This window comes from Pleurodeles waltl, chromosome 6 (assembly GCF_031143425.1).
Source record: "Pleurodeles waltl isolate 20211129_DDA chromosome 6, aPleWal1.hap1.20221129, whole genome shotgun sequence".
Lineage (NCBI taxonomy): Eukaryota > Metazoa > Chordata > Amphibia > Caudata > Salamandridae > Pleurodeles > Pleurodeles waltl.
In genome coordinates, this window is record NC_090445.1 from 1,514,748,500 (window position 1) to 1,514,774,759 (window position 26,260).

The 26,260-nt window shown below is 42.3% G+C and overlaps 1 protein-coding gene across 1 annotated transcript in view; it reads left to right on the plus strand.

Moving 5' to 3' along the window:
• LOC138301021 (taste receptor type 1 member 3-like) overlaps window positions 1–10,476 on the plus strand; it is a 75,430-nt gene extending 64,954 nt beyond the window's left edge. Inside the window, exon 5 of the mRNA XM_069241044.1 lies at window positions 7,756–10,476. Within this exon, the coding sequence (XP_069097145.1) occupies window positions 7,756–8,717 (962 nt within the window). The 3' untranslated portion in view covers window positions 8,718–10,476. The remainder of the gene's footprint in view (window positions 1–7,755) is intronic.
• Window positions 10,477–26,260: the final 15,784 nt, after the last annotated feature.

The following is a 26,260-nucleotide window of genomic DNA, read 5'->3' on the forward strand; positions in this document are numbered from 1 at the left end:
ACAGAGTAGGTTTGTGAAAATGTTAATACACAAGATGCATATACTGAATGTACTGATTCAACTCTTGCAGTTTATATATACATCTGGCTGCTGCTGGTTGGAAAGCTGGTAGGTTGTTCAGCAGGTAGACATGCCGAAAGAGTGGTGTCTCCAAGGAGCATCTACATCTGAAGAAGAAATATTCCCATCCTAGGGTATAACCTACAGTTGGTCAACTATTACGCCAGTCATTCGCCCATTTGAAAGGCGCGGGCCCAGCAAAAATATTCTAGACTTCCATGCTAGCTGGATGTAATATTCTGGTTGTCGGTTTTGGGTGATCTATTAGTGACTGTGTCCAGGGAAAATGTGAGCTCATTCATTTACACTGTGTTAGGTTGTTCATGGTCTGAGCGAAAAGCACATCTCTGCTCCTGCTGGGGCTGTTACTGCTGGTAACCTATGTGGAATAAGAAACTACAGTTCATCATGATTTGTTCCTGCGTTCTTTCTATCTGCATGTATACAGGGAAGTGAAACCTAAAAGACTACGGAAAATTGGGAATCAAATTAAAAAATTGAAAAGAAAAGACGCGAACAAACGTCCCACTAGTGTTTTAAGAAATATGGCAACTATTGAAATTAAGAAGAGCAGGATGCTCTGGAATATAAAGAGAACTGTGCAGCAGGGATTTTACTCCTGATAAAAAACGAGCCAAGCCGAGTAGAAAAAAACAGATCGAAATATTTGCTCTGTAACAGTAGAAATGTAAATTAATAATAAATGCTGTAAAATTATTTGCTAATATGGAAAGGAAATTGAAAGGTATGCTATTATCTATACGGATAATTTTTACTCATGATTGATTCAGAATATTTCCCATATTTAAACCAAATACACATATACCCATAACCAAAACAAACAAGACCAATGGAGAGATGGGAAGAGGAGAGAGAAGGCAGCAAACGTTTTCCAATATGAAATAAACTATTAGGAAGAAGAGAGGACAAGCAAAAAAAGAAAGAAAATGTCGCTAACTTTTACATTTTCACCTCTGATGTCATATGTATTCATTGTCTCCTTCTGATGCATTGAAAATGTTTCGATGACTACAGGGCTCGCATAAAATTCGGTCTTTCAACGTTTGGCTTTTTAGGCCCTTGTTATGCGCTTCCCTAGCTCCAATCAGGATTACAGCTGTTGTGGTAAAACCTGTGGTTTTCCCCGGCACAAGCACTCATTAAAAGTCGGTGTAATTTATCCGGGGTAAAGGGCTTAAAATTAGGGGAAATGCAGAAACAATTGCAAAGAGAGTGAATCCCTGAGTCAGTCCTCATTCTGAGTGATGAAATTCCCCACGGAACCATAAGGCCACTTTTGCTAATAACCGTTCCTAATGGCATTGGCAGTCCTACTGCATTGGTTTTAACACAGAGCTCACAATGAGCCCATCAGAATAATTCCACAGCTTTAACGATACCCTTTTTGAAACCATTGATACCCTGATTACAATTCTCTATGGTTCCAAGGATGCAAGACGACCTACTTCTCAACATGGAGCAAGAGAGGTATGTGCTGCTTTTTAGTTTGAGCAGCTGGCTATTTAAATGGTGTGATAAAGGCAAACTGCAGCACTAAAGACTAAGGGACTCATTACGAGTTGATCGGTTAATTCCAACCCCTGTTTAAACCCCTGTTTATGCAGGGGTAGTAATTACAGGTTTGCAGGTATTTTCATGCATTAAATACCTCATGCACGCTTCGTTATGTTTTGGCAGGTAAAATATGCAGAAACGTAACAGGGTAAATATGTATGGTATTGACTGCACCATGCAGATCGTGGTGCGTTAACAACCAACATCTGCATGATAATCTCCTACTTTTTGCACCCGATAAATTACGTAGCCCGTGATATTGTTGTTTATCGGGTACGCTAAATAGCGCCTATACTTGTAACCAGGACCAAAGACAGCCGCTTCAGTATGGAGATGAGGGTTGAAGGTAGTATTATGCCGCCCCCCTCTCCCCCAACCACCGATGATGGAGGAAGTCGCTTTCAAGAAATAAAAAGAAATAACAAAAAAAAAAGAATAACAGAAACAATATGCTACAATTCTGCCGCAAGTGAAATCTGTAGTTCAGGAAACATTGGAACTAGACGAAACAATAATCTAAGCAAAGTGCTGCGCTAAATGCCCTAAAGGGCTGAAAAGATGTCAGATTTGTCCTAAATAGTTTTAGCATAACAATTCCATTTAACACCCTTGTTGTGCTACAATATTCTGTTCAGCTCAAGGTTCAAAGCATTCGGTCCTGACATAAACAAAGAGGGCCTGTCATTGTCTGATGATATAATGAGCACTGGCAATCAGACTTTTTACTTCTATTTTTGTTTCCAGCGCGGTGTATTGATAAACAGCATTTCCCATGTCCTATCCTTGGAAATGATCAACAAAGTTTTTCCTACGAGTAGATGTGTCTTTTGCTGTAATTGGTGTGTACCCTTGAATTGCCCGGCCTGATTCACAAAACAATTCCTGAGTAGCGGTGTCTTATTTCAGCCTTTGATGATATTTCTTACATAGGCAGATACTTGAGTAAGTAAGAAGAAAGAGAGGGCTGGGAGAAGGGATGAGACAGTGTAGGGAAGAGGGAGGAATTGAAAGTGAGGGCTGAGAGAAAGGCTGACACAGAGCAGGGATGAGGGAGGGAATGAAAGATACTCCGGGCCAGGCCAGGTTAGGTCCTCCCCTGGACAGGAAACAAGCATCCTGGGACTGGTTTCAGGGCATTACTCCTCATTAGCCAGGCTAACTTGAATCTGTTGGCATAGCGAGCATGGAACCCATGTCTGGGCGTGCTATTCCCACTTAGGGTAACAAATGCAAAAAACAACAGATGATGGATGGAATGCAGAACAAATCAAGCATGCTTCCCCTGTCACATATCTGGGTTTAATAAATCAGTTTTTTTGCTCGTCATGCCATTCCAGTTTGGACCCAGCCCTATGCAAATCAGTCTTGACCGTGCTCCCTGCTCCCCATTCGAACAGTCCAGCCTGAACTGACATGGTTTCCCGGGCTCACTATGCCACTGGATTCAAGCTAGCCTGGCTGATGAGGGGTGACACCCCAAAACCGGTCCCAGGATGCTTGTTTCTGGTCCAGGGAGGACCTAGCCTGGCAGTTCGGGCTGGACTGTTCCCATGGGGAACAAGGTTAAGAGTGATTTGCATATGGCTGGGTCCAAACTGGGGTGGCATGGTGAGCAAAAGAATTGATGGATTAAACCCAGATCTGTGACCGGGGGTGAATATTTGATTTGTTCCATATTCCATCCATCATTTGGTAAGTTTGTTTCATTGCTGTTACATGGCACAGGCACCCAGCTGATGTCACTCACAATATGTACGGAGATATAAATAATACTTTCAAATTGCTGCGATGTGCAGGGATGCTGTGACCAATGCAGCCTTACTGCCTCTGTCAGTGTGTGTAGGGCTGAAAGTGTCACACCCACCCACACTGCTGCTGTCAGCTTTGCTGTATAGGACAAAGCAGGGCACTGTAACCGCCATCAGACATGCCTGCTGTTACGGGCAACCGTAGTTGTACATACTCGTCCATATATCAACACTCGCTGCTGCTAGAACAAGTTCCCACTACAGTGGCACAGCAGGACACAACACAGACTTGGCTGTTTTTATATGCTCATTGTCTCGATATCAGAATAATGAAACACTGAGTTGACACTGCCAGAATTAAACAATATGCTTGGCAAAATATCCCACACGACCTGTATAGCTCCTCTAATCACTGAAATGCAAGAATGGGAATAAGGCTGAACAATTTACCTTTAGTACATTTTCAGCCTTATTTTTATTTCCTTTTTTAATCATTATATTTCATACATGTCTATTTCTTTTTTACTTTTTCCATATATTTAAAGCATTCTATATACTTATACAGATATTCAAAACATTACTTTTATCCTGAATGTTTGTGCATTGCATACAACCACATATTTATATTTTTTGCATAAAACACACATTAAACATTATACCACAATATAACATTTCTATACACACCTTAATCATCTCCCTGACCATCAATCCACCCATTCCCTCTCACGGTCCATATTCTCTCAATCAGAGAACATGAGCTGTGAGAGGGACTGAGAGAATTGATGGCCTCTCAATAAGAGAGTATGTGCCGTGAGAGGGACTGAGTGGATTGATGGTCTCTCAATGAGAAAGTGTGTGCTGTGAGAGGGACTGAGAGGATTGATGGCCTCTCAATGAGAGAGTATGTGCCGTTAGAGGGACTGAGAGGTTTGATGGTCTCTCAATGAGAGAGTATGGGCTATGAGAGAGTCTAAGTGGATTGATGGTCTCTCATTGAGAGAGCATGTGCTGTGAGAGGGACTGAGTGGATTGATGGTCTCTCAGTGAGAGAGCATGGGCTGTGAGAGGGACTGAGAGGATTGATGGCTTCTCAATGAGAGAGTATGTGCCATTAAAGGGACTGAGAGGTTTGATGGTCTCTCAATGAGAGAGTTTGGGCTATGAGAGAGACTAAGTGGATTGATGGTCTCTCAATGAGAGAGCATGTGCTGTGAGAGGGACTGAGTGGATTGATGGTCTCAACCAACATGAGAGAAACACCAGGATTGAGTGGAGCAGGTTAGCTGGATGCTCCTTTAGGCCGTAGAGGCCTGTGCTCGCTCTTTACCCAGCTGTCCAAGACAGCTCGGGTTGTAGACTTTCAAAGTGCACACGTCATGCTGGCTGTCACAAGACAGTCAGCCAAACTGACATGCACATTTAGGAGAGTCCGGCAAGTCACTGCTCCAGTCCTCCATGCTGGAAGTCAGCAGCAGAGAACATGCCCCACATTTCTCTCACGTCGGGGCAGACTGTGGTACTCATCAGTAAAAAATAAAATGGCAATAAAATCATTTCATTGCCATTTTATTTTTCACATTTGCTGCGGGTGGGGGCGACGCTCCTCCACCCTCATGAAGAAATCGCTGCTGCAAACTACTCACAGAAAATTCTTTGTGACTGAAGCTTGAATATTCAGGAGTAATACATACCTAAGGGCCTGATTATAGGAAAAGCAGTCAGACTTTACATTCTCCACCCTGCCTTTGCTGTGCCTGCCAAATCTGAAGTTCACTGCTGGCTCTGTGGTGAACTGGTTTGTATGTACAGCTACCACAGAGGTTTATCCAAAGCCTTTTAAATGTTGGGTGTGTATCAATGATTGGTGATGGACGCTTACACTAAACTTCTAAAAGTTGCAGTTTGTTTTAAGAATATAGAAACTAATGGCCCCAAGACCATGGGAGGTTTCTCCCATGGTGTGGGGATCATTTTCTATTTTAATTGTCTCTTACTCTCAGGATATTCTTGGCAGTGACAAGCAGTAAAAAAAAGCCATCTGACTTTCCACTCCAAGTATGGCAAATGGGCTGATGGCTTATCTCTGATGAAGTGCAATGCTTTGGGTCATTGGAGGAAGGTAAACCTGGCAGTCACCTGACTCAAAACTGGGTGGGTGGCCTGAGAGTTTGCCACATGGGGTACTCCATTGCTTTTGAAATGAAGAATGCTCTTTGCCAAATTCTAAATTGCGCCTTAAGTCTGAAGTAAGACACAACAACTCACAGAAAATGCTTTGTGAATCAGTCCCAGGTCCTACAGAATCTTCAGTTGTCAGTAAAAAATGTTCTTAAAACCAAGATGATATTGTCTTCACAACGGGAAGGCATAAAGATGGCTGTATTTGACATTCTAAGGTGAATTACTTGACCCTCGGTTTAGGAGTATCTGGTTCTCAGTGAAATATTAACTTCTTAGGTGAGGAGAATTCATGGCTGTGATAGACTATCAACTCCTCAGATAAGGAAGAACTGTGCCAGTGAGGGATGAGACGGTGGGATGCTTTGGTCCAGGAAAGGCAATCCTAGCATTTTAAGCTATAAAATTCTCTAATGGTTCAATATGAACCCATTGTAATACTATAGTTAATACACCAATTTGACCCATCAGTAAGCAAATTCTCCCAAATGGTGGTAAAGTCTGGGAGCCACTTTGATCAAGACCATTATAAGAATGACATAACTCAGCCAGATAAAATGCATCTACAGTTGTGTAAACGATCCATAAAGTTTGAATTAATGCCTCGATAACACATGCAAAACACAACATGGCATATACCCCTTTTTTCAGGAAAGCACATCCGGTTCAGAACTTGCAAAAGCAGCAGCAAGTCTTATCACTTTAAAGGCAAGAAACCACAGCAATGTATCTCTGTACCCCTGATGTAAAGAAGTCGAACAACTATATGTAATGCACTGGGAAAAGCAAATAATGACACAATGCAAGATGAAATGCTCTTTAGAGCTCGATTTGTGACAGAGTACCCTGTCGGCCACACTCTCTGCCTGCCCAATTTAGACTTTAACAGACAATCATGGTTTCAGCAACAGAGCAAAATGTATTCTGTCGCCATAAACCTTTCTGAGTTGGCCCAAGGAAATAGAGGTTGTCGGGGATGAGCCATCTGACTGTCTACCCTATTAAGAATGGGCAGTCGGATGATTTCTTTTTTTTTTTTCCTGTTCGCCACCTCTAGGAATACCCTCCAGGGAATGACAGTAAAAATAAAAACAATCATCTATATATCATGGAGAAAACTCTCATGGTGTTGGGGCCATTAGTTTTTTGGAAGTTTGTTTTTGGAAAAGTAAAAGCTTTAAAAAGTATGCATCCGTCGCCAATGAAGGACCCACCCCAAACTTTTAAATGGCTATGTATGGTATGCTGTAGTGGCGGTTTATACAAAAATGAAGATTTTACCTCAGGGCAGGCGCTGAACTCTTCATTTGGCGGGCATAAAGTCATGGTTGCGGACATAAAGTTCTCTGCCAACTTGACTGCCTTTACTCCAATCTTCGACTTCTAAGTCAGGCCCTTACATTTCCACTATGCCAAATGTGGTGCAGAGTTTTTGAGATGAAAGACGTGGTCAAAGTTCTGAGATGGATTATCAGACCCTAAGATTAGTAGAGAGTGTACCTGAAACTGATTGCTTGTCCCGGGGTTGAAGTAGGTCAATAGTTCCCAACCTGTGGTCCGGGGACCCCTGGGGGTCCGTGAAGCCTTCACAGCGGGTCCGCGAGAGCCTAGAAAATTAACAAAGATTAACAAATATTGACAAATTAGGTCCCCAGCTTCCAGTAATGACTCAGGCGGGGGTCCCGGATTCCCATGATGATTCAGTGGGGGTCCTTGGGTTCCATTAATGTTAAAGCGGGGGTCCACAGAAATCAAAAGGGTGGGAACCACTGAAGTAGGTCATTACCAGCTATGCATTTTTCCATCTGATGCTACAATGGTGTCCTTGAAATGGATGTTTAACCCCGGAGGTTAGGAAACATCTCTGCTTGACATGCAATATTAACCCTTAAATTAGAAAATCTAACCCTGAAAATGATTTTAACACTTCTGAGGTCAAGAATCTCCTTTTGAGCTACACAATTCACCTCAGTGAGTTTTAAAGTACTGTAAAAGATATAAACCATTAGCCGCTGCAGATTTCAAGGTCTGTGCATAAAACCTTGAGATGCACAAATAACTGCAAAGATGTGAACACCATCCGACATTGGGGTTCATACTTTCCTTCCTCTGCCATTGTGTTTTCATGGGTTTGTCTGTGTAGTGTTTTGCTTATCCCTTTTCTTGATTTCTCAAATCTCTTTCTCTCCCCTAGTTTTTTCTGGAACTTGCTCGCCATGTCCTGCGGGTCACTGGTCCGAACCTGGGAGCAGAGTCTGCCTCCCTCCAACGTATCTGGCCTTGACATGGACCAACAACTTCGTCATCACCCTCATGGCGGTCAAGACCTTTCTGGTATTAATAGTGCTGTTTGTGGCCCTACTCTTCCTTGCTCGGCGCCAGACACCCCTGTTGCAGGCCTCCGGGGCTAGTCTGAGTATCCTGGCCCTAGCGGGCCTGGCTGCCATGTGTTGTAGTGTCTTGCTGTTTGTTGCACATCCTAGTGACCTCATCTGTCAGTTACAGCAGCCATTCTTTGCTGGCGCCCTGTCCACCTGCCTGTCCAGCTTTCTGGTAAAGTCACTCCGCATTGTAGCATGCACGTCCTTTCCTCAGAAACTTGGCTCCTGTACCCATTGGTTAATAACCCACGGAGGTGGGTTGCTGGTCCTACTGTTATCGCTTGTGCAAGTGTTGTTCTGCGCCATGTTTGTACGGGCTTCTCCACTGCTATCGAATAAATTGGCTGCCATGGACATTAGGTCATTGACCATCAGCCTCAACTGCTCCATTGATCGAATCATTGAGTTTTCCATCATGTTCGGTTACAACGCCCTTCTGGTGCTTATCTCCTTCATGTGTTCCTTTCTCTCACCAAAGCCGGTCCACCAATATAACTTGGCACGAGACATCACCTTTGCCATGCTTATCTTCCTCTTTGCCTGGATTGTCTTCATTCCATGTTACGCCAGCTCCACTGGCCAGGATAAGGCCCTGATTCAGGCTGCCATCATACTTTTCAGCTGTCTCGGTGTGCTGATCGCTGCCTTTCTTCCCAAATGCTACATCTTGCTCTTTAAGCCAGAGCTGAATACACCTGAATTTTTTGCCACATATTTACTGCGCAACCTAGGACAGAAGGACTTAGGCTCTGAGCGTCATGTCACGCAGCAGTAGAGTCCTGATTTTTCTGTTGTTTATGAGAAGCCTGCGGATCAGAGGAAGGGTCTAGTCTAAAGAAGAAACAGGATGGGTGCTGGAAAGCCGCCATAGCTGAGGAAACGTCAATCACATATTTGGTGCTAGTGAAAAGCCATTCAGACGCCTGACATGGTGGTGACGTTGTACCCACCCTATGGACTTTTCTTGGAGACAAGCTGTTCGGAAATTCTTGAATTTCATATAATTCTCACAAACACCCAAAATCCCTATCAAGTGGAAGAAGTAATATGTTACGCCTGTACCTGCTGTGCTGTACTAAACTCAAAAGGGTAGGAGGTGGAGTATACACAGCTCAGTGGGAGAGGAGATGCACCATTGTTTAGGTAAATAGGGTGAGTGAAAGATCATCCTCCAAGTCCTGAACATGTTGTGTCAAGATGAACATACACGAGTAGCATTCATATGTTATCACATGATGTATTTACCACATAGTGCATCTGGGCAGAAAATGAAAGGTGAAGTCATTTCATTTTTCCACATCGCTGAACCACTCTATGAATGTTTTGGGGAAACAGCAGCCCTTTGAAAGAGTTGAGTTATTGGTTTCCAGTTGAGATAGGTTTTGGGTTCATAAACCAGGATAATGAAAATGCCTTCCAAGTCATAGTGACATCCTCAAATTTATGGAAATCTCTAATGTTTGGAAAGCCTGCTAAAGTTGGGCCTTGCCACCTCCTCCTTCTCTTCCCCTACCTGCCACCCACCTGACTGTCCAAATCTTAACAATGCCATCTTGCGTCTAAGGAGGAGGGATTACCTCTTGTCACAAACCCTGACATCAACCTTACAAATTGACATCATTCTCCAACAACATAGAGCAATTAGAAGAGACACAACTTGACTGTCAGGTTTCAAATCTATGTAAATATCTACAGGAACTTTTAAGACAGACCGGTGGCCTCCTGCACACAGAAATTGGTACTCTACAGTGACTGACCCAACTAAATAAGGTAGTAAGGCTCCTGCAGTCTTCGGTTAATCCAGGCCAGATCTTCAGGATAAATAAACAGAGCCTGCTTTACCAAAAAAGTAAATTTACAGAGGGATATTTAAATCTGTGTACAAATATACTCTACATTTTTTCTAAAGTCACAAATATTCCCAGACATACACTGGGAAACTTGCATCAGAATGTCAACTGACATCCACCACCGGCTCGATTTTTTTTTCTGTGTAAGCAAAATATTTTATGCCATGGTGAAAGTTTTTCCCCCAACATCATCACCAAAAGGGGGGTTAGCCTAGTGAATGGCTGGAGGAAATGTCCAAACATTTCCAGAGTGCAAAAGGATCAGATTGGAGTTTGTCAACATACCCACATAAACAACTCAAATCATGCCTTGTAACACCCACTTTTTAGCCTATGCATTGCATTAATACCGTAGACTTCTCTATACTTGTGGCAGTGAATGCCACATAGTAAATCCATACCTTTATGGCCAAAAGCACCTTTGTGAATCAGGCCTGTGGTGTTTCCAGCCTGCTCCTTAAACTGAATTGCAGACGGGATGTTTTGTCTTTACATAGCGCCCTTTGACCTGATGTGTCTGAGGAAGTGACGTCATAGGAAGTGGATAAAACAACACTTTTTAGAAATCACTTTAAAATATAATTCCAAAACCTATTGTAATTGTCCTTATACAGTGCCTGCAAGAGAGTCTTTTTAACATGTCTTTGCTTTGATGTATACTTGAGAATAAAATAATTGACTTTTCATATAATTAAATGGGTGCTGGTTTTATTTATATCCCTCAATATTCTAATTGTATACCTGAGTCCCTAGTCACCACACAGCGAGGCTTCCAGTTAGTTGGACAATCATTGCGCTCCCCCAAATTTAAGAATCGTGTCACGTTCACTGTTCTTAGAATCGAGTCATGTTTACTAGTTTTAGACAATATGCACATGAAAACAAGTTTTAGAATCACATGGCAAGTCCCTAAAGCTTAATTCGAGCTTCAGGGGCCACCCACGCCCATTTTGGGGACTAGAACTGATTTTTCCTCAATAAACTTTGATCCAGAGCAAGAGGAGGAAAACCCAAAAGGAGGAATGAAAAAAGATGGGAATGATAGGAAAACTGTGGCAAAGGGAGAAATAGGGCTTGAAAAAGAACCTGAAAGAGTGACATAAAGAGGCAGGGAGTGCCTGGTGAAAGATTTAAAAAGGCATGAGATGGAATCAAGACAATGCAGCCTTGGTATTGATCCCCCTGCCATTCGATGAAACTGGCCGCTGGCATCTGAACAAAACTTTGGGGCCTATTTATACTCCGTTTGCGCTGGAATTGCGTCGTTTTTTTTTTACGCAATTTCGACGCAAAACTAACTCCATATTTATACTTTGGCGTTAGACGCGTCTAGCGCCAAAGTCCATGGAGTTAGCGTCATTTTTTAGCGTGGACACCTACTTTGCGTTAATTATATGCAAGGTAGGCGTTCCCGTCTAAAAAATTGACTCCGAGGCATGTGCGTCGGATTTATACTCCCGGGCAAAATTCACGCCCGGGAGTGGGCGGGTCAAAAAGAATGACGTACGGCCGCTTTTGCGCCGTTTTTAGGCGCCTGCAAAAGGCAGGCGTTAAGGGACCTGTGGGCTCTGAAGGAGCCCAGAGGTGCTCTCCCATGCCCCCAGGGACACCCCCTTCACCCTTGCCCACCCCAGGAGGACACCCAAGGCTGGAGGGACCCATCCCAGGGACATTAAGGTAAGTTCAGGTAAGTGTTTTTTTTTATTTTTTTTTGTGGCATAGGGGGGCCTGATTTGTGCCCCCCTACATGCCACTATGCCCAATGACCATGCCCAGGGGACATAAGTCCCCTGGGCATTGCCATTGGGCAAGGGGGCATGACTCCTGTCTTTGCTAAGGGTGTTGGGAGTGGAAAAAAATGGCGCAAATCGGGTTGAGGCGAAAAAATTGCCTCAACCTGACTTGCCCCATTTCTTGACGCCCAAGCCCCATATCCCCCTACGCCGGCGCTGCCTGGTGTACGTCGTTTTTTTTAACGCACACCAGACGGCGCCGGCGGCTAACGCCGGCTAACGTCATTCAATAAATACGGCGCCCGCATGGCGCTTCAGAATGGCGTTAGCCGGTGCTAATTTTTTTGACGCAAAACTGCGTTAGCGCAGTTTTGCGTCAAAAAGTATAAATATGGGCCTTTGTGTGCTGGCACTTATTCTTTTACAAATTAAACACTGCACGTCTCTAGTGTCCGAGTTCAACACGTTTCTCTTGTTGCAGAATCATTGTATTCTCTCCCCACCCCCCACAGTTTCATAAACATGACATACCCCCTTAGAATATTTGAATGTGACCCAATACCGTTTCACCATCAGAGAATCATCACCACTTATAGAATATTTTCATGTCTGCCAGTTTCTGAATCATAAAATGCCCACAAGTTACAGAACCATGAATTGTTCAAAAGTTCCAGAATGACAGACGTCTCAGCTTTTCACAAGTCAGGATGTGTACATTAGTCTCTAAATCATGGAAACTGCAACTATTCCAAAATCTCTACACGCTCCCTCCTTTTTAGAACTGTGGCATGTCCCCTGATGGACCAAAACAAGGGTTCTAGTTTCAGAAACACAGCATGGACACCAGATTCAGAACTATGGCTTGTGTACTTATTTAGAAATAGCCCCCTTTCTTGGTAATGGAAATGCTATTGCCCAAAACTAAAAAATATTCTAGCTTAGGCATCAAGAATTTTTAATTCTATTAAGGACATGGAGGCGAGGATTATGCTTCTCTCTCTTTGTTGTTTATTAAACTCAAAAAAACAGGTGCCAATGAGAATACGTTTTTTTTTCATAAACTACATTTCCCATAATTCCAAATGTGACATCACAACCATATCATCAGTTATGGCACATATATAAACCATATGGTGGCAAAAACTGTCCTCTTTCTTTGCCCCAAACTGAGCAACTTAACCACTGGCCACTGAATACAGGAATGTGCAGCAGCTTCTGCTTGGCATAGTTGCGCCGAAGTTCAACCAGAACAGGACCAACAGGGTCCGAAACAACAACAGGAGGCAATTTGCTTCAATCACCCGTTCTTCTGATCCGAATCGGGAAATAAGAGGGAATCAGTGTAACATCTTGGTACGAAAGGAGAAAAATCATCCAAAACACTCTAACAGATCATTGTGTGGGAAAACATTAACATAATGCTCATAAAATTTCGACTTGTACATAATTCAAAACAAACAGTACATAAGAGTCAGTAGCTGAATTATAACTGAGTGGGATAATCCCTGTCTCCCTCTCCTAAATAGAATTGAAAATTCTTGACGCATACGCTAGAAATTTTTTGATTCTATGTCAGGACCGGAGGCTTTGGATTATGCCTGTTTAAAGTTGTTGTAGTGGAATGGAAGCTACGTCTAAAATATGCTTGTAATAAAATGTCTTGAAAGTAGAATCTGTGGACCAATCTGCTGCCCGCATTATATCCTGGAGGTGAGACCCCAAGCGAAAGAATTTTGAAGCCATATCACCACGCACCAAGTGAGCTCCGAACTTGGAAGTATCAATCCCTGCCTCTGACAGACTCCATTTCAGCCAACAATCAAAAGTAGCTGAAGTCACTGGGTGAAAAGGCTTCTGAAGAGCTATCAGGAGCTAACTTCCATTAGACTGACATAGTTCTCTGGCCAGGTCTTCAAATCCTTTAAAACAATGAACGATGTATAATTTAGGACTTTCAGGAATACCAGGATAAGTAACCTGTCTAGAAAGTGTCTTTGTCCTTGGGGAAATTGAAAAGTTAACGCCCTCAGGAGAATAGACTCTGCCCGAAATAACTAGGGCATGCACGTCAGAAACTCGTCTACAATATACCAAACATAGTAGTATAGTCAGTTTAGCTGACAATTGCTTTCTGGACAAATCTGAATTGGTGGACCACTTCTGGAGAAATTTTAAAATAGTATTGACATCTCATAAATGTGAATACGTAGGTAAAGGAGGTTTAGACAGACAAATGCCCCTCATAACCCTACTTACTAATGGATGTTCGCCAACTGGCTTACCATCTATGAAAGTATGACCTGCTGATAAGGTGGATCAGTAGTTATAAACCGAAAAGTGGCCTAGGCCCTCGGATGCCATCTCTGCTAGGAAACTGATCCCAGAAGTAATGGGGGCCCCCATGGGATCCTGGTTCCATGTACCGCACCAACCCAACCATTTCGGCCAGGTGCAAGTGTATCATTTTTGAGTGGATCCTGCCTAGGACGCAGAAGTAAACTTGAGAGACTGCTCTTAAAGATTTGGCACAAACCAGCATGTCCTGAAATTCGCCAAGCCATGAGTTGCAGCTTGTCCTGAATAAGACGAGGGTGCAGAAGGCCCACTGAATCAGTCAAGTGGTTGGGAATCTGGGGAACCTGGACTGGAAAGTCTAGAGACATTTTCATAAGAACTGGGAACCAAGTTCTTATGGAACAGGGAGTGATGAGAACTGGTGATGCCTTCTGGCGCAGCGCTTGGGCTACTACCCTCGCAATCATTAGGAATGGAAAGAAGGTATAATGGAGCGGACCCCTCCACTGCTGCAGGAAGGTATCTGAGACTAAAGCCATGGGATCTGGCCTCCATGTAAAAAAACAGGACAGTTGATGAGATAGGCGGGAGGGACAGGTCAATGTGACACTGGCACTAACGCAGTTGAAAAGCCTGAAAGATCAACTGATGGAGTCTCCATTCACTGGGATCCCTGAGGTATCTGGAGTTCCAAGCAGCCACTACATTGAGTTGATCCGGAATGTACTCCACTGTGCCTGAGATGCAGTTCTGTAGACATTACTGCCAGAACATTTTCTCTATCTCTGCCAGAATGCGAGAGCTCGTCCCCCTCAGCTTGTTGACGTAGCAGACTGCAGATATGCTGTCCATGCGGAGCAGCAAACAACAGTTGGACCAAGGACCCAAGGGCATAATAATGATAATAATAATAACCGTAAAAGAAAAACAAGATTGCATTAAAAATATCGTTAGACAATTATGTAGACTACTTATCTGAATGCGAAGCAACCAAGAAAGAGGGCAGTTTTTGGTGCCATATGGTTTATATATGGGGATATGTGCCATGGTTGGTGATATGGTTGTGATATTACATTTGGAATTATGGGAAATGTAGTTTAAGTCTGAGGTCCTGACATAGGATCCATATTCTCCTCCTTAAAGTCTCTTTCCTGCCAGCCATGGATCAGGGTCACACTAATCCTGGGCTGGGGGGGCCTTTGGGCCTACAATCCTCGGTACCGTTATTGTCTCCCTTAGAACTCTACCAAATACTACTTTAATGCCCTTGTTCTTACATCTCCCTATTCTTAACCCCGTTCATTAGCAGTGTGCAGAATAATAATTTTGCCAACATAATTTGACATTACATTTAATTTAATAATTTCCTGAGTTACGAAGTTTATATTCTTTTTCCATTACTTTTTAATGAATTTTTACGCAAACAAGTAGAAAAATGAGTAAGGCTAATTCAATGAATTAGCTGGGGTGAAAAGTCGGCAAAATAGCAGTTTTGTGTTTTTTCCTGCAAAACCTCCTTGGCATACTTTTCTTCTTGCTAATAAAGTTGCCAGACTTCATGAAATGTGCAGTTTTCTCTACTGTATTTGCATGTGTAAAATCCTACTATTTTGCATGCACAGTCCCACTAGTCACATAGCTGTTTGTCATTGCCCAAATCACACACTTTCCCCAGCCACTGTCTGAGACATATACCCGTCCCCTCACTCCCCATGGCTATAACTCCACTTTGCTGTTGTACACTGATAATTGCTTTCCATTACCATGTACTCCTGCCTCCCTCTTCAATGTCGTATTCATATATCTCACTCTCACAGCCACATACATATACCTGCAATGGATGACCAAGTTATGTTGCAGAGTTGGTTAAATTATGTGGAAAGGAAAGACAAATTATAAGGCAACTCTGCAGCATTTATCTCCTTTATACCCGGCAACACAGCTCTCAACATTTCTTATTTGTTTGTGTCTTATTGTGGGCAAGAGGAGACTGATACTTTTACAGCCCAGAACTTTACCTCAACAGAACACCAAGAGATTAATGAATCAGAGATGGTGATAAACCTCAATTTCAAGAGGCAATATGACCCTGAGGTAAGGCACCTGCCTGCATTTCAGAAATACAGGTAATTAAGTAAAATGGCATTCAATAATTGAGTTCTAGATCAGTGGAATAAAGTTAAAGATTTATAATAAAATTTCAAATGAATGGCAATATAGAGTCTGCATAAAGTTATTTTCATGAAGGCTCTTAGCAAATATATGCATATAAAATAAAGTGCAAAATCAAGCTAATCAAAATAATTCTAAGTCCCAAATGAGCAACAAAATCAAATTGGCAGCATCCCTAGTAGCATCAGAAAGTCTTCTGGCTCAAACCTAAAATCGAGGGTTTATATACATTTAAGATTTTACAGTCTCAGCAATCATAGTACCGTTTTATTAAGAGTCATATTGCCTTGGCTCCCAGGCACTATCCTACTACATGAATATTAAATCTGCCTACTCTATGCTAATGTGATGCAGGGATAGCAGGACAAACTAGTTACATGAACAACAGCAAACTTTTATGAATGACTAAGTTACAGTGAGATAGTAGGAGGTCCTTGAAGAAAGATGCAATATTTTGACCACGCTAGGAAGATTTAATCAAGAACAATGTCAATGAAAATTACCAAACATGACTCTGCTTTACTGTGTGCTGCAGAAATAATGAAAAGTGAAATGTGCAGGGAAAGATATCTGAGGCATCCATTTTGAAAAAGATGGTGACTAGACATACATTAAGGCTTACTTAAGAGGACCTAAAATAAAACACTTCTACATGTCATAGGAAATTTGTTTAAAATACAACAGCACTATATAAGTGTATACATATATTATCAAGAGTAAATCCACATTCTGCACATTGTTAATGATGCACACAAAATAGAAATGCACAAAAACTCTAACAACGCTATGACGTACTTTAAATTTTTAGAAATTAGACCTTCAAAAAGACCCTCCAAAAACTAAGGAGCAGATTTAGAATTTGGCAGACGGTGTTAGTACTGTCACCATGGATGTGTACTTTACTCCTGCCATATGGAGAGGGAACTCCGCCTGCCAAATTTAGAGACGGCCACTGGCCCAGCTGACATCGTAAGCATTTTTAGGAACCTGGTGTGACAGTGGTTCCTGTAAATCCATTGAAAGTGTGGTGGCGGCTTCGTCACATGACAGAGCTGTATGGCACACTTGAATTTTAATTTTTTTTATTTTCAAAAACAAAATTCCAAAGCATACATTTTATTTTGAAAATTAAAAAAAGCAATGACATTCCCTTGCCATGGGGGTTTTCTCTCGAGACGTTTATTTAAAAATGTTTACTTTTACTTACCACCAAATTTTCGGGTGGCGGTTTGTAAAAGTAAAAAATGGCCATGTGTCTGCCCACTCTAAATTGTTTATACAGACACATGCTCAAACCTCCAGTGGCCCTTATTCTAGTGGTCTGTCAGGGGGTGGTATGTAGGCAGGGGAGACAGAATCATCTTCATTTTCTACATACTGAAGGCTTGTGGGTCTCTAAATCAGGCAGGCGGACCTTCAGTTTGTCAAGAGGATATTCTGTCACCTTTGTGACAGAGTAACCTCTTGGCCAAACTCTAAATCAGCCCCTTAATCCCCTAATGTAAAAACTGCATTTTTCAGAATTTAACTTAAGTATGGAACGTTTTTGTTTCCTGCTGCAGACAAAAGCCATTCATCAGTTGAACCTTTGCACTACCTGGAAATCAGTGTCACCTCTTTAATAAACTGATTTTAGCAATCAACATTTGGAGGTGACCAGTTTATTTTCATGAAGGTGTTTTGCATGGTATTGTGTCCCATGTGCAGCAACTTAATAACTTGTTTTTGTACACAAACTTTATTACCATTGAATACAGCAGCATGAGACAGCCAGTGATACCTACATCTATGAGCATGATAAAGTGTACCACAAAGGATATGTTATCCCCCATGGTACTCAGTAACATACAAGAATCAACTATGAATACCCAAGTTGGATTTACACACAACAGAGAGCAGCACCCCTCACCCCATAGGTGTAAAAGGTTTGCATGAGTACCATGCCAGCACTGAAATGATGCGTCTCGTACAAAGTGTTGAACGTACCAAAACTGAAATCCCCCCACCCCACTAACCCCTGTGGTGACCAGTTTACTTCCTCCCCCACAAAGCTTCATTTGTAAATAAAAAGGTGCCCTTACCCATACTCGTCTGAAACATGCGACCGCTGCAATTAAATGAGTGAGCACAGAATACTGAGGCAGCATAATCCTGAAGCCATCTAGGGCCTGTTTAATCCATTTACAGCCACTCCCTGCCCCTTCAGCTCACTCTTGCAGTTGTCTGCTTTCTCCCTTTGTGAGCTTTTTCGTTTTTCCCCTCCTCTGTCTTTTCCATCTGTCTCTTTTGCTCGCAGTAAATGCTTGAGGCAAAAAAATAAGTGCCGGCCTTCAAAAATAAGTGCTGGTGCCCTGCACCGGAACCCACCGGCTCAAATTAAGCAATGCTCCCCCATCAAGCCGGATGATTGATTCAAATGTAGGCGAGACAAGCACCATTGCCCTCCCTGCGCAACTGAGGACTTCACCAATATGGATGAGTTTCAATAAAGCAATTGGGGGAGGGAGCGAGCCAGCTCCGTAGTCTTGTAACATTCCAGTGTCCAGAGAGAATACGGCCCGGGCAACCAAGTGAGCACACCACCCAACCCCTACCTAATCAGAGACAGACTCCTCACTCTCAACCGTATCTCCCAGCAGGGCGGTCAGTAGTGCCTCCCAGGCTCCCTGCGAATTCTATAGGTCACCTGTCCTGCTGTCGCTTGCGCAGTCGTACGAACCTCCCAGCCCTCCATCCCTCAATGCTAGGGCCCCCAACCTACTCCAGTGCATTGTGATTCTGCGCTTGGCCAACACTAGTGCCAAGTAAAAGAGCCGGGTTGTGATTTTATATTTAGCCGTTTGGGGCTACAGGTCAAAGAGACAGAATTTGGGTGATGGGGTCAGAGAGCAGTCCGTAACTTCAGCCAGTAAGAGGTTAAATAAACACAACTTCATAACATGTGAAGGTCTCCCGTGTCAGCATGGCAGCGACGTTAATAGCTTTTAATCCGTTTCAGCTCCAACTGTTTCTTGTTAAATTCTGCAAATCATGCATCAGATAATGGATTGTCGAGCGTGAAAAATCGGAAATACTTGGAAAATGTCATGGCCACACAGTTGAGTTTTCTGGTCACCTTGCCACACACACAGGGATTAAAAAAGGCAACAGTTTTACTGCTCAATCGGAATAACAACAGAACCAATGAGGCACGAATAGATGCCATTAAGCTATTACAAGATTGAAGTGGAATAACAACTGAATGTTAGGTATAGGAGAACTGTCCACACCCCAACCTACCAGGGGCTGGATCCGGACAATCCATTTGTACATGTTCAGCAGCAGTTCACCAGGGACCCATTTCCACAAGTTATTGGATTTTGACGGTTCCCAGAAGGTGGTGTGCCACAGGGACTGCTCTTGTAAGGAAACAAAACAGCTTAATGGTGCAAATAAAACATTTCGAAGAAATAACTGTCTCAATTGATTTATTTCCAACATGTGCCTTTCCAGCTGTGAGCCTGTGAGCACTAAAGCACAGACAGCAGTTATTTAAAAAGTATTGGAAGAATGCTGTCGATCAAACTCATACCCAGAGACAAGAATGGACGTGATTTGTTTTGAAGCTTAGATAGAGCTGATTTTTTTTAGCTAATAAAGAACACTGGCAAAGAGGTGGAATAGATTTTCCTCTGGAGAATGCCAGTGTCCATATCTAGTTTTATCGGCCCAACTACCTATGTGTGATTCTCGCGGCCAGTGTCGCCCTGCCCAGTAACCAGGTTCATAAATTCCTGTCCCGGTGTCAATGCCCTGAAACCCTGTCTCGATGTCTGTGTCGCCTGGTTCTCTCCTCTGTGTCTAGCTGTCTCTAGCCTAGTGTCTACATCACTGAGCCTCTGCCCGAGTGTGGCCTGTGATTGTCTTACCCCATTGTACACATCTGCTAATCCCTGCTTTTCTCTTTGTGTCTCCATGCCCAGCTGTCTGCCACTCCATGCACTCGAAACTGTGCACAAATGTCCCTCACCTAAAGTGTCTGTCCATCACAAATTTTAGTCTCCACTTCTCTCTGCCTCCCTCCCAGGGTATGTGTCCACATATGTCTGCTTGACTTAGTGTGATGTACTACCAGAATATCGAGATGATCAAAGTCTTGTGAAGAAAAGTATATATTGACAAGCAGAGATGTAATATTCTTAATTACTCATGTCCTTACCTTGAAGAGATATAGCTATATCTTCAAGGTACTTAGATGGGAACAGAGCTGGAATGGCCATTTTTTCCATCAGGCAGTTACCTGGTGGGCTGGATCCATCGGAGGTGGGAAATGGAGCAGGCTGAAAGCACACACGTGTTACCACGCTTGCCCTGAACCACACGTGCCTGAACCACGCAAATATTTAAGAACAGGGTGGGGTAGGTTTTAGCATTCAGGGTTGGGGTGGGGGTCAGGGTAGTTTTTAGGAAAAGGTGTGGTAGGTTTTAGGGTTCAGAGTGGGGTTGGGGTAGTTTTTAGGACAGGGTGGGATAGTTTCTGGACAGGGTAGGGTAGGTTTTAGGGATTAGGCCAGGGTGGGGGTGTCATGGTAGTTTTGGGGACAGGACGAGGTAGGTTTTAGGGTTTAGGGCGGGGGGTTTGGGTAGTAATTAGGGCAGGTTGGGGTAGTTTTTAGGACAGTGTAGGTTTTAGGGTTTAGGGTGAAGTCGGGTTAGTTTTAAGGACATGTTGGGTAGGTTTTATGGTATAGGGCGGAGGTGGGGTGATCTGGGTGGTTTTTAGGACAGGTTGGAGGAGTACAGGGTGGGGGAGTTTTTAGGACAGGGTAGGTTTTAGGGTTTTGGGTGGGGTTGGGGTAGTTTTTAGGACAGGGCAGGGTAGGTTTTAGGGTTTAGGGTGGGGGTAGGGGGGTTGGGGTAGTTTTAGGACAGGGTAGGTTTTAGTATTGAGGATGGGGGTCGAAGGGAGTTCTTAGGCCAAGGAAGTGAAGGTTTGCAGGGGGTTCAGGTAGTTTTTAGGACAGGGTGGGGGAGTTTTTAGGACACTGTAGTTTTCAGGGTTTTGGGCGGGGTTGGGGTAGTTTTTAGGACAGGGCAGGGTAGGTTTTAGGGTTTAGGGTGGGGGCAGGGGGTTGGGGTAGTTTTTAGGACAGGATTGGTGAGATTTTAGGACAGGGTAGGTTTAATATTGAGGATGGGGGACGGAGGAGTTCTTAGGCCAAGGCAGTGTAAGTCTGCAGGGGGTTCGGGTAGTTTTTAGGACAGGGTGTGGGGGATTTTAGGACAGGGCAGGCTTTAGGGTTTAGGGCGTGGTAGTTTTTAGGACAGGGCAGGGTAGGATTTAGGGTAGGGTAGTTTTTAGGACAGGGCAGGGCAGGTTTAAGGGTTCAGGGCGGGTGTATGATAGTTTTTAGGACAGGGCAGGGTAGGTTTTAGGGTTTAGGGTGGGGGTTCGGGTGGTTTTTCAAACAGGTCGGGGTAGGTTTTAGGGTGCAGGGGTGGTGGGGTGGGTAGTTTTTAGGACTGGGTGGGGTAGTTTTTAGGTCAGGGTAAGGTTTAGGGTTTAGGGTGTAGAGGGGGGTCGGGTAGTTTTTAAAACAGGGCAGGGTAGGTTTTAGGTTTCAGGGTGGTGCAGGGGTCGGGGTTGTTTTGAGGACAGGGTGGGGTCGTTTTTAGGACAGTAGGGTTTAGGGAAGGGGTAAGAAGGTTGCGGGGTTGTATTACACAACCACACATGGCATTTCCAAATATACCTTTACTAAGCATGCTTTTACAATGAAATTCGTTGTAAAGGCATGTGTGGTAAAGGCATGCATGGTTAAGACGTGGTTATTGTTACAACCGCATTGTTAAGCCATGCGTGGTTGTGTCATGCAACCATCAGAGGGTGGATACATGAGGCAAGGGCAATAATGGCACTTCTGCTACTTTCTCCAGCTCCTCCAGGTTAATTGCAGCAGGCATGACAGGCTTTTAGGAGAAAAAGAGAAAGGAGAGATCAAGTAGAATAGGTGAGGGCAAAGAGCAAGAAGTATGGGAGCTGGGCTGGTTTGAAAATTTTTGCCGATGCTGCTTTTGGTTCTCAGTCCTGATGTGGAGCTTTGAATACCACAATGTTTTTGCTGCACAATATATTTGTGGTCAATACTGCGACATACATGCTGAGACATGGGATCCTATTTGCAGTCCAAATTGGCTTCCTAGCTCGCTGAAACACGGAATTGGTGATTCTTTCAGCCTCACATGATCTACCAAGACTTTTAGTAGAATGGGTTGTCAGAGTACTGATCTTGCTAGATCTATCTACAGATTTCTGTATCATCAATCATGCCATTCATTTACAATCACTTTCTACATTTGGTTTGTCAGATGCAGTTCTACAATGGATCACTCCATTTACTTCTAATAGGATATATGCCACTGCAAAGCCACTGTTTGTCTGAGGGATCAGGAGTCTGAGTAATGGGGGTCCTGTAGGGCTTCCTTTTGTCACCTCATTTGTTTAATGTATACATCAGGCCTTTGGTGACAGTACTCCATCAGACTGTCACACGTTTTTATGTGTACACAGATTTGTTTTGTTAACTAATTTTTATTGCATTTTCATTCGCAATCATGGTACAAAATGAGAAGCATAGAAATAAATAAAAATTAAAAGGATTGCCAAACAAGAAGGAAATATATAACTAGGGGAACCAGTTTTTATTGTATATTACAAAAAGACAGTAAACAGATCAAAGAATAGACTGATAAGTGGAGAAAAGAAAGAGATGAAATAGATTGAGAAAATGATGAATGCAAGGAGAGAAAAGTGCCAAAGGGCAACAAGTGTAGATCTGAGTTAATCTTTTGTTGTAAAGTAGAATAAGATGTAGTATGTGGTCTATGTTCATCGCCTAGAAAGTTCCACCACGTAAGCATGGCTAGTTTAGAAAAGTCTTTTTAGCATAAAAGTATAACGTTGAAAGCAATTGCAGTGAATATATCTAATAGGGGACATCTAGAAGTGAAATGATCAATACTAGCACGGTAAGGAACACAGGTAAGCATGCTGTAGTGTAAATTTAATAATACATTGATATTATTTGTAACATTTAGACCAGACTAAAGTCCAAAAGGCTTTAACATGGCAACAATTGTACAACATATGAACTAAAGATGATGATATTTAGAACTAGACCTACGTACAGGGGTCAATTTTAGCAACATGTTCAGGTATAATAACAGCTCTATGGTAGATACAAAAGAGAAGAAGTGTAAAACTAGCCTGTTTAGGAAGTTCTGAATAGTTTAGCCATGTTTTATTCCAAAATTGAGGAGAAAATTATACATATAAATCATCTTCCCATAACAGTTCCAGAGGATTTTGAATTCTAGTGGAATTTTGAGATAGTAGAGGGCAGCTTTGGAAATAGTGTTGTGTAAAACATCATCAAGTCGTACAGCTGGTACTGGTACTACTGATTCAAGGGTCATGTGGTACCTGAATCAGTATTACCAGTACCAATAGTAACTCTTGATGATGTTTTACACAACACTGTTTCCAAAGCTGTCCTCATTTATAAGAATGTATGTGGTACAGAGAAAAAACATTGAATAGACGAAGAAATTATGTTATATTCCTCTAAAAAAAGGTTTGAGATAATTGATTATGTGTTTGTAAGTGATCATATGTGCAATAGAATTACCATTCACAAATTGATGCACACAAGTAATACATTTCTCCTTCCAATGAAAGATCTATTACGTAACTTAATACATTTATTAAGCCAAATTGGGGAATACAGGAAACGCTGGTGGTAATTCAATTTTTTCAAAAACACATTACTTTAATAAATAGTTCCAACATTTTAAAATGTTTCTTTTAGAAATAAATGTACAATTTGACATATAGAAAACACCTCTAAAAGAAAAATGCAGTACAGAATGTTTAAAATTAGCTATGTGCTGATTTTGTAAATCATGATTAAGGCTTCCAGTTTTCTGTTTTTACTGATTTTTAAATGCAGACAGAAAACAATCTATTTCATGTTGGTGTTTATTTTTAAAGGCAGAAAATGCAAAAAATTGTGCTTCCTGTGAGTGACTGTCCTTGTTTTCCTTCATGTATTCCAGAACAATTGTTAAACAAATAGACACCTTGGGGGTTTGAAAACAGGATGAGATTCCCTTAACTATAGGCATGTGAACATATATTTGTATATACTGCTACTATTATTTTGTTATATTTGGCTGTTTAAATTGCAAAAACACGGCAGGCGTCAAAATACAACTGCATGTTTTTTCAGGTAAATAAACGTGGAAATATGCAATTTTATGACTCCATTTATTCTCAATACATAAAATAAATATAGATAGCCAAAATAAATATGGATAAAAACAAATACCATAAAACCGGAAGCCCTAATCATGACTGAAGGCATAAAACTGTCTGAATAAAAAAGAGGAATAGTATAATTTAAAATCTGGGAATTGACCACTGCCTCCAAGTTTTGGGTGTTTGAGTTGAGACAGCGCAATACAGGGAGTGCAGAATTATTAGGCAAGTTGTATTTTTGAGGATTAATTTTATTATTGAACAACAACCATGTTCTCAATGAACCCAAAAAACTCATTAATATCAAAGCTGAATATTTTTGGAAGTAGTTTTTAGTTTGTTTTTAGTTTTAGCTATGTTAGGGGGATATCTGTGTGTGCAGGTGACTATTACTGTGCATAATTATTAGGCAACTTAACAAAAAACAAATATATACCCATTTCAATTATTTATTATTACCAGTGAAACCAATATAACATCTCAACATTCACAAATATACATGTCTGACATTCAAAAACAAAACAAAAACAAATCAGAGACCAATATAGCCACCTTTCTTTGCAAGGACACTCAAAAGTCTCCCATCCATGGATTCTGTCAGTGTTTTGATCTGTTCACCATCAACATTGCGTGCAGCAGCAACCACAGCCTCCCAGACACTGTTCAGAGAGGTGTACTGTTTTCCCTCCTTGTAAATCTCACATTTGATGATGGACCACAGGTTCTCAATGGGGTTCAGATCAGGTGAACAAGGAGGCCATGTCATTAGATTTCCTTCTTTTATACCCTTTCTTGCCAGCCACGCTGTGGAGTACTTGGATGCGTGTGATGGAGCATTGTCCTGCATGAAAATCATGTTTTTCTTGAAGGATGCAGACTTCTTCCTGTACCACTGCTTGAAGAAGGTGTCTACCAGGAACTGGCAGTAGGACTGGGAGTTGAGCTTGACTCCATCCTCAACCCGAAAAGGCCCCACAAGCTCATCTTTGATGATACCAGCCCAAACCAGTACTCCACCTCCACCTTGCTGGCGTCTGAGTCGGACTGGAGCTCTCTGCCCTTTACCAATCCAGCCACGGGCCCATCCATCTGGCCCATCAAGACTCACTCTCATTTCATCAGTCCATAAAACCTTAGAAAATCAGTCTTGAGATATTTCTTGACCCAGTCTTGACGTTTCAGCTTGTGTGTCTTGTTCAGTGATGGTCGTCTTTCAGCCTTTCTTACCTTGGCCATGTCTCTAAGTATTGCACACCTTGTGCTTTTGGGCACTCCAGTGATGTTGCAGCTCTGAAATATGGCCAAACTGGTGGCAAGTGGCATCGTGGCAGTTGCACGCTTGACTTTTCTCAGTTCATGGGCAGTTATTTTGCGCCTTGGTTTTTCCACACGCTTCTTGCGACCCTGTTGACTATTTTGAATGAAACGCTTGATTGTTCGATGATCACGGTTCAGAAGCTTTGCAATTTTAAGAGTGCTGCATCCCTCTGCAAGATATCTCACTATTTTTTACTTTTCTGAGCCTGTCAAGTCCTTCTTTTGACCCATTTTGCCAAAGGAAAGGAAGTTGCCTAATAATTATGCACACCTGATATAGGGTGGTGATGTCATTAGACCACACCCCTTCTCATTACAGAGATGCACATCACCTAATATGCTTAATTGGTAGTAGGCTTTCGAGCCTATACAGCTTGGAGTAAGACAACATGCATAAAGAGGATGATGTGGTCAAAATACTCATTTGCCTAATAATTCTGCACTCCCTGTATACAGAATCTTATTGCTTTATAAAACCTTGTACACATGGAATCTAGTAGGTTAAAATATTAATTAGGGATTTTAAATGGTAACATGGAAATAGTGTGTAAAATGTGTGGCACAATTATTTAATCCCCACCATGACAGATGTAATGGGGGTCAAGTTGGAACTAATGCCTGTATTATGGATTTCAACAAAACAAAACTGTGACAA